The sequence below is a fragment of the Poromitra crassiceps genome (genome assembly GCF_964638095.1).
Source record: "Poromitra crassiceps genome assembly, chromosome: 1".
NCBI lineage: Eukaryota > Metazoa > Chordata > Actinopteri > Beryciformes > Melamphaidae > Poromitra > Poromitra crassiceps.
Window position 1 is genome coordinate 65,628,859 of NC_139623.1, and position 10,031 is coordinate 65,638,889.

At 42.4% G+C, this 10,031-nt stretch overlaps 1 protein-coding gene across 1 annotated transcript; it reads left to right on the plus strand.

The window, feature by feature from the left end:
* Positions 1-1,630: 1,630 nt before the first annotated feature.
* On the plus strand, positions 1,631-9,692 carry LOC310790840 (piggyBac transposable element-derived protein 4-like; the record flags this gene model as incomplete). Its single annotated transcript, XM_083652547.1, has 3 exons — positions 1,631-2,597; positions 2,706-3,455; positions 9,673-9,692. 3 exons carry the CDS (start codon positions 1,631-1,633, stop codon positions 9,690-9,692), a joined length of 1,737 nt encoding a protein of 578 aa, XP_083508673.1.
* Between the last annotated feature and the right edge of the window lie 339 nt (positions 9,693-10,031).

Below are 10,031 nucleotides of genomic sequence, written 5' to 3' on the forward strand. Positions count from 1 at the left end.
AAAATACAGTCTATTCAGCCAGGCCCGTAGCCAGGGTTTGAGAAATACCGAGGTCATTTTAGCGCGGCGTGGGGGGACCAGGGGGGGCTGTGCACCCCCGGATAGAAAATTTTGTCCATTTTAAAGTAAAATGCTTCAATCTGGTGCACTTTGAGAGCAAAATAGAGGCTAGATCTATAAAGAACTACCGGTACATACATCATGTTAGATTAATATCCTCTTTACTGTGCTGTTGCTTTAAAATGATACAAAAAATAAATGTCTCCCCATATGATATAATTTATATTCTGCATACAAGGTCACATGGCAGAATACTGCTCAATTAAATACGATGGCCCATCTACACAAACATCACTTACAGGGGAGTAATGGGGCGCAAGTACCACCTACCTTGAGAAACACTGCCAATAATATTAATAATTATTATTATTATTTCACTTTCACATGTTTGAAAACTACTACTAATGACCACCATGGATTTTGCACAAAAACTTTTTTTTACCGTAGGTTGGGAACCACTGATCTAGGAGATCATTTGAGGTTAGGAATCTATTGAGTTGTAGGTAAACAACCTTTTCAATTATTTTGGCTATAAAGGGGAGATTAGATATTGGTCTGTAGTTACTGATTACTGATGCATCAAGGCTACGCTTTTTTAGTAGGGGTTTAATAACTGCAGTTTTCAGGGACTCAGGAAAAGTGCCGGTCACAAGGGATCTATTAACTATTTGCAATAGGTCCGACGACAGACAGTTATAAATGCTTTTAACCCTTTGATGCACAACATGGGTCAAAAGTGACCCAACCGAGTTTTTATGATCTGTATCTTTGCAATAACTTAATTTAATCTTTCAGTATTCCAGGTATTCCTCAATTAACTTGTTTTTGGTCATTAAACATTGTTATTTTATTCTTTCTCTTCATACTTTTTGAATAAAAATGATTTTTGTATTACTACCCTTCCAATGCACAACATGGGTCAAAAATGACCCACATCTATTTTCTATGTTATTTCATGTAAGCCTGAGCATTGCTTTGCTATATATCTGAAATAAATGTATTTTATCATTTACTATCACATATATTCAGTAAATATCATGTTTTTATTCAACACAAATCATACTTTTTATGTTTCCTTTCTTACTCTATGAACAAGCACAGCTTTTGTATTCACACATCAACTTCACACACATGGGTCAGAAATGACCCACCTTCATTCACTGTGGCATTTGGTAGGAACCTTTTGAGTTTGAGCATGTGTGCAATTAGGAATGTATTTGGTGCGGACAACTACTCACCTGACACACATTTGTCTACTCAGCACGGCTGCCTTTGAACATCTGATAAGTAAGTAAGTTGTTTTACAATTGTTCTACCTAAGAAAATATTTGATGCCTTGTGAAAGGGTTGGCATAATTTAATTTTTGTACATTACTTGTCAGAAAGGGAAATATTTCCAATACTATTAGCTAGCTGTTGACATATTATATTCTTGTTAGCTAAACTAATCTTATAGCTGGGTCACCAACATAAAACTCAAGATAGAAATGTAAATTGATGTGCATTTGAAAGTATTGTACGTTTGATTTGCTTTATCCAGAGTATGGCTGCTCACAGATTTACAGCTGAGATGGTTCTAAGGATGCTGGATGAAGAACCAGATGAGGAGGCGATTGGAAATGATTCTGAGTCTGAAATATCTGAGGATGATGACCCGGACTATGTGCCACAGGATCAAGCTGGAGATGTGGGTGTGTCTTCAAATCCAGCTCTCCTAGATGAAGAAGACATAGACATAGGTGACTCATCTGATGATGAGTCCTTAGAAGAGGAAACACAGACCCAGTCCAATAGACTGAGTAAAAAGGGGTCTTACTGGAATGAGAATCCCCCCACTTCCAGCAGAACAAGAAGCCATAACATTCTCAGAAACTGCCCAGGACCTACACCCGGATCAAGAGCTGTTTCACCGAAAGATGCATGGGATATGTTCATCAGTGACAACATCATTGAGGAGGTTCTAAAATGCACCAACTTAGAGGGACGAAGAGCAGCCGCAGCTAAAGGGAAAAAGTGGAGAAGCGTCGAGAAAGAGGAATTCATGGCCTTTATTGGTGTAACCCTCCTTTTCGGGGGGGACAAGAGCTGGGATGTGGCCTTGCGGGAGCTGTTTCTGGATCCGCTGCAAAATCCAATGTACAAGGCCACCATGGGGGTCAGGAGATATGAGGATATCCGCCGCTTCATACGGTTTGACGACAAGAGGACCAGGGCATTACGTCTGGAAACAGACCACATGGCGGCGTTTAGATACGTGTGGGACTGTTTCCTGGATAATTGCAGAAGACGGTTCATCCCTAGTGACTGTGTCACCATAGATGAACAGCTGGTGCCATTCCGGGGCAGGTGCAAGTTCTTGCAGTATATGCCCAGCAAGCCTGCGAAGTACGGGATAAAAATCTTCTGGATGTGTGATGCAAGGGTCCCTTATGCAATAGATGGAATTGTCTACACAGGGAGACAGCCAGGAGAGGAGGTGCAGAGGAACCTTGGGGAGAACATTGTCCTAAAATTGTGCAGTGGAATCAGACAGACAGGTGAATATAGAATATGGAAATAAATGTATAAGTTCTAGCACACTGTTAGAATTTATATAATTTTTAATTCTATGTTGAATATTTTGTTTTTCTCACCCCCTCTCATAGGTCGCAACATCACAATGGACAACTTCTTCACCAGTGTCCCTCTGGCTGAGAAGCTCCTCGAGAAGAACCTGACTATTGTAGGGACTCTTCGCCAGAACAAGCCAGACATACCACCTATCATGAAACCATCCAAATCACGGGTGATTCATAGCTCAGAATTCGGATTCAATGGCAACATGACCATGGTGAGCTATGTGCAGAAGAAAGGAAAGGCTGTTGTCCTGCTGAGCACAATGCATGATGACAAAGCAGTGGATGAAGACAGTCAGAAGAAGAAACCAGAAGTGATACTGTACTACAACAGAACAAAAGGAGGAGTGGACACAACGGATCAGATGGTTGGCACCTACACATGCAAGCGGAGAACACGGAGCTGGCCCATGGTGCTCTGGTACAATATGCTGGATATTGCCACCCTCAATGCCTACACCAACTTCACTGCAGAACACCCTGGTTACATGGGTGGGGTCACCAATGCACGCCAACTATTCATCAAGGAGCTGGGCAAAGAGCTGGTCATGCCACATATGAAGAGCCGCATGGAGGGCACACCCACACTCCAAAAGCATATCATAGAGGCAATGGGAAGATGCGGGATAGAAAAACAAAACATAGTCACCACCCAACCACAAGAGGACATGAGACAGAAGGGCGCGGCGAAGAGGTGTGCGATCTGCCCATCTGCCAAAGACAGAAAAGTCAGCAGCTGGTGTTCCCAGTGCAAGAGGCCTGTGTGCAATGAGCACAAACGTACAGTGGTCATTTGTGCTACTTGTGAGGAATCGTAAGAACTGAATTGACCATTTGTGCTCTACTGATGTGATCAGTTCTATTTTATTTTATTTTGGTCAAATTCACAAGTTTATTTTCAGTTATCTGTCAGATGTTTGCCAAAATGACAAATAAACATGTTTCAAATATTAAATGTATGATTGTTTGGCCCGAATCACATCTAAAATAAGTATTTGAAGAAAAATATTATTGTAATATGCCTTCATTTATTTTTAAATCACACTTGGATAAATGGGTCATTTTTGACCCATGTGTGTAAACTTGATGTAGTAATACAAAAATGACTTTTGTTCATAAGGTAAGGCAGGAAAAAATATAAATATTGATTTGTGGTAATCAAAAACAAGATTTTTAAAGAATACTTGGATTATTAAATTATAAAATACATTGATTTCAAAAGATACAGCAAAGAAACACTCAGCCAGCATGAAATAACATGGGAAATTGATGCGGGTCATTTTTGACCCATGTTGTGCATTAAAAGGGGTGTGCATATGTTGTGCATCAAAGGGTTAAAAAAGCTTGTTGGAAGGGTATCGAGACAGCATGAAGATGATTTAAGGCCTTGCACAGTTTCCTCTAAGATGTCGTGGTCGATAACGCTGAACTGGGACAAATTTATCGAACTAGGGATCTGCGGGTAGGATGATGTCACAGCATTTCTTGGTGTGGAGCCACTAATAGCCTGCCTGATATTAATAATTTTATCCATAAAAAAGGCAGCAAACTCATTACATTTGACAGTAGAGAGGAATTCAGGTGCTACACAGAGAGGCGGATTAGTCAGTCTATCAACTGTGGCAAATAGAGTGCGTGCATTGTTCACATTTTTGTTAATTATCTCGGAAAAGAACGATTGTCTCGACCTTTTCAGTTCGAGGTTGTAGGAGTGAAGGCTTTCTTTGTAAATATCATAGTGAATGTGAAGATTAGTTTTCCGCCATTTACGCTCAGCTTTCCTGCAATCTTTCTTTTTACATCTAACGGATGCAGAATTTCGCCAGGGTGCTTTAATTCTGCCAGACAGCAATTTTAACCTAACAGGCGCCACACTATCAATAGTATTCAGAATTGTTGAATTGAAGTTATCAAGAATCTCATTGACAGAAGCTGATGTGGGAGGAGATAAAGAAAATGTCTCCATAAACAGCGCGCTGGTGCCTGCATTAATGTCTCGTCTTTTAACGGTTTGTGACCTATTAATGATCTCAGGGGAGATTTCCATTTCAAAAAAGATGCAAAGATGGTCAGACAACGCAACATCAATAGTCGACACAGAAGAGGACTTGAAGCCCCTAGTAATAACTAAATCCAGGGTATGGCCTCGGTTGTGAGTAGGCCCTGAAACATGTTGAGACAGATCAAAAGTATCAAGTAAGATATTCAGTTCTTTGGCAAAATTATCCGTCGGGTTATCAATATGAATATTGAAATCCCCAGCAATAGATATACAATCATGTTCCATGAAAATTAAGGAGAGTAGATCAGCAAATTCAACGAGAAAGCTGGCTGAGTATTTTGGTGGTCTATAGATATTCAGCAGTAATACAGTGGTTGAGCATTTCAGAATAGCAGCAAGGTATTCAAACGATGGAAAGTCTCCAAATGTTACCTGCTTACATTGAAACATATCAGAAAAGACAATCGCTACTCCCCCCCCCCCCCCTCCCCCCCTCTTATCAGCTCTGGGAGTGTAATGAAGCTATAATTAGGCGGTGCTGATTCGGACAGAACAGCCACTCTGTTGTTCATATCGAGCCAGGTTTCGGTGAGGAACATTAAATCCAGATTATGACTGGTAATCAGATCATTGATGAGGAGAGATTTATTTGACTGCGACCTAACATTAAGGAGTGCGGCTTTAATATTTTTTGAGCCTGGAACCTGTATCGTTTGCTTCACAAGGGGAATGGAGACCAAGTCCGATTTAGAAACAGATCGTGTTGGGGGGAAAGTATTACGTCTGTATGAAATCAAGACTGGTATCGAAGCATTGGATCGATAGACCAATAGTGGTTTATCGCAGCCAGCTCCACTTCTAGTGTGTGCTGGCGCAGTTCCTTTATAAGGCTGTGGGACCTTGTTTCTATGGGGACAGGCCGGGATGGAGGGGTCTGGCGTCGGGCTGGTCGACGCTTGGGGACTTGGACCACAGAGGGGGGGGCAGATTGGGGGGGGTCTTGGACGGGCGGGGGTGGGGCGCGTTGACTGCAACCACAGCCGACTCTGCCGACGTCGGTGAAGTTGAATTTCGTTCCACCAGCACACATTTGATTAATCAGCTATTTTCTATTTGTTTCTATTAATATATATACATCGAATCCCACCAATTTAGCCCATAATTTTCCCCTTGGCGCACATAAAGACACATGCTTCCGTCACTGTCTGCTTGATGGCGAGAGGGACTTCACTGTAGGCTAGCAGTTGACTAATGGGGGAGCAGTTAGGCTAATGGGGGAGCAGTTGCCATAACCGTCAAAGATGACTTCCATGGGTTTGCATTGAGTTTAGTCGGAAAGCCCAAGTCGTTTCATGGGTCGCTCAAGGGTACCATGTTAGTAACAAGTGACGCACAAGGGACGGGACAAAGCGTCAATATGCTACGTGCTCGGAGTGAGAACGTGTTGGCTCGGCACATACCAACGGTATCTTCCCCACAGTGCTAAATGACACTTGCGCGAGACACATGATAGGGTAGAGGCCCACCGACATGCCTGGGCCACACCTACACCTGTGTCATCACAGCGCAAAACTGGACGGTGGAGGCAGACGATAGCTTAGACGCTGGGAAGGTAGCAATAAGAGGCGCGCAAACGCAGCGCAAACGATAGCGCCGTACAATGATAGGGCCCTTAGTATGTTATTTACCATGCCCAATGGTAATATAATCCATTGAAAAACGTTTATATCAATTTGTTGTCGGTTAGGTGTTTTTTTCACAGATTTACTGGCCTAACCATGTATTTTTTTTTTATATATACAGTAATTCCGAAAACAGTTACACCATCATAACTACAGTCTAATTACAATATTACCCCTTAATTCCCAGACTTGTTTTGTTACACTGTCACTAAAGCATTGTTGTTTTATTAGTACCCGATAATCACAAGTTAAACCGTATTGTTTTATTAGGATCTCTAATGGCTACAAATTAATGACAGCTATTCTTTCTGAGGTCCTTCAACGCTGAGTCCCAAATAGACGCCGGGTCTGGCTACATGTTTTGGTAAATAAACGGGGTATTTTATTATTATTACGGTATGTTTTTGCGCTCAGACTGAATTCACAGTCACGTACGGTAATGATGTGGGCAGTGTGTTGACTTTTGGTAGAGGCGAGAAAAGAGATTCGATAGGCTACTTTCTCCCCCCTGCCAATCAGTTTTATGTTTTGTTTCTACATAACCGGAACGTACAAAAAGGTGTGGACCAAAGCAACTCAGCAGGCAACTATAATAACAAAGCGAAAAATGAGCTGCTTGGAGTTTAAAGATAAATAAATTTAATAAGAAGTAATTTGTACCTGCGTACTTCACAGTTAACAGACAGTGTACATCTTCACATAGTTGATACGGGCAACAACACAAAACGCAACGCGTTTCAACCGTTGGTTTGAGCCTGATGAAAACCAACGGTTGAAACCCGTTGCGTTTTGGGTTGTTGCCCGTATCAACTATGTGAAGATGTACACTGTTAACTGTGAAGTACGCAGGTAATTTAAATTTATTTATCTTTAAACTCCAAGCAGCTCATTTTTCGATTTGTTTCTACATAACCGACATGTTTTAAGTACCGGTATGCATAGTGCATTGTTTGATGCTAGGAGTAAGGACTGCCCAACAAAAACATTCAAAACTCCGGGGATTAAACGTGTTAGATTAGAGATGCTGTCTTGTTTCCATAAGGGCAACATGGGGAAAATTCAAGTCCCGCGGTGGAGAAGTTATTAATTAATACACAGGACAAGATGTTACTATCCCTTGTGCCAAAATCCGAGGAAAAACACATTTAGAAGCCCAATCCAGAATAAAACAATCTAACAGGCTAACTACACCACCACTGTCAATGATTCAGCCCTGTTGATGCGGACCATTAATCATGACCAACAACAATCAATCTGACCTTAGCGAGCTCCCCAGCTAGCATGTTTCCTCCTTATCCACAGCCATTCACTTGCTCGTTCTGCTGCCTGAGACATGTTGCTAACCGCAAGTTTCAGGCTCCGTCCCCGAATGCCCAACTCAGTTAGTAAGGCAATAACGGACTTTGCCACAAAACCACGGCAGCCCACCTCTACAGGCCGCACTCGAGCCCTCCAACGTCGCTGCTCTGCCTCTGCTGCCATTTCAGCATACCTAGCTTTCTTGTGCTCATAAGCCTCCTCAACTCGATCTTCCCACGGGACTGTGAGTTCGATAAAATAAACTCTCTTCTCTACCTCAGACCACAGTAACAAGTCCGGACGTAGCCGGGTGCTAACTATATATGCTGGGATGACTAGCTGTTCATTCAAGTCAACCCTCATTTCCCAGGCTCCACCTACACTTAGCTGCCCTAACTTGTGCCTGATCTTAATTGGTCTAATCTTTTCTCCCTCACGTACAAATTTGATCTGTCTAGTCTCTTTGCTAGCAACTAGAGAATTTACTTCTAGCCGCTTTTCCTCAACTGCAGCTGCCAAACATTTCAACACCTGGTTGTGACGCCAGGTGTATCGCCCCTGTTATAACATTAGTTGGCTGTTGTTTTCTGTCAGCGGAACAGCGATCATAAAGGCAGCATGGATTATACCGGACATGTATTGGAAATATTTGGTAAGTCTGCTTGTTGCACAACACTGTATTGTCTGATAGAAGTGCTGACCAGCTGGTTACTGAGCTAACGTTAGCTGCTGCTAACTCATTAAGTGCCATAGACGACCTAACTCGTCTTACATAATCCAGCGCTTGAGTGCCAAGGACGAGCTAACTCGTCTTACATAAACATTTTTTTTTTTTGACGGTGGGACATCAATCAACCCCTTTTACATCTTCGAGATAACTATTGGAGCAAGAGCATGTGTGTAATCTATTTTACCGACCACTAAGTGGCGACAGAGACAGAGAGAAGCCACAGCCATGGGACCCGTGGACCAAAAGCAGCCTCCCGCGGAAATGGCTTGGCGATTTTACAGTCAGAAGCCCGGAGACACACACACAGAACGGACAGAGATCCCCTCCCCCCAGAGCCGCGGAGCAACGCGCGAACACACACACACACACACACACACACACACACACACACACACACACACCGCGGGAGCAAGCCATTCAAGGAAATGGCGAGGCGATTGTACAGTAATCCATTTCAGACTCGTCTTGCCCGAGAGCGGCCGCGCGCAGGCAGCAGCACACAGAGAGCGGACAGGCAGGCAGGCAGCAGCAACGCGCTTCTGACACGCCCGCTGTTAGAGCCAGGAGGAAGGAGGAGAAGACACACGGAGGGAGGAGTTTGAATGAGAGGGGTGTTTCCTGTTGTTATGGAGGAAATTACTGTTCAAAACTATTGTTTAGAATGTCTGACGGTCTTACTGATGCCAAAAATGAATGGTTAAAGTGACTGTTTCACAAAAAGCCATTTATCTCTGAATAAATTTCCAGACGCTGAAACCATGCTGTACTCAACGGCTAATATCTACATAACTACTAACTCTGCAAACTAACTCTTTTAGACAGAGAAAGCACACATTCTATTAGTTATTTTTAGATGATTGGTGTTCATGAATTCTTAACAGAAAAGAATCCTCGGCTGTTCTAAAATGAGCCAGAATCGTCAAAAACACCCCTGGCACAACTTACCTACAGGAATGAAAACATGGCTGGCACTCAATGTGCTAAATGCTAACGTTAGTTACTTAGGCTATTAGCTAATCAAACTGCTGCTTTCCAATGAATCACAAACAACTGAATGTGAGCGGTAGGCTAATGTTACTTGTTTGAAATATGGCTGTTTGACAGAGTGACGAGGAGGAAGAGTTAAAAAATGAACTGGTAGTTGAGGATGATGATGATAGGACATCTCAGTTTTGTTTCTGTATTTGTTTTGTTTGTTCCAATCTGTACTCTACAATACTAGGCATGTTCAAAACTGCCTGTACCTACCTCCTTGTGTGTACTCTCCTTGTGTGTACTAAGTAGGGGAGATCCGGGACGAATGAAGCACTTTTTTTTGTCATTGTGTAAAGATTGTTTCAGCTGGAGTTACAATATTTTTATGTAAGCAACCTACACATGTCCTCTGGCATTACCAACCGTAGTTTCGTTCCACGGGTCAATACATCAGACGTCATCAGATGGCAACCAGAAGCTGCACAATGCTTCATTTGTCCCACAGTGGAGGGACAAATAAAGCACAGGACACAGCACACTAATGTAGCGGTTGTGAAAAAGGCACTAAAACAGCCAGGTAAAAAAAAAATCGTGCATTAACATACAATTCCTTCATCTTTTGGTCATCTAAGAAACTATAAGTATTATGAAATACATTTTAGTATGTT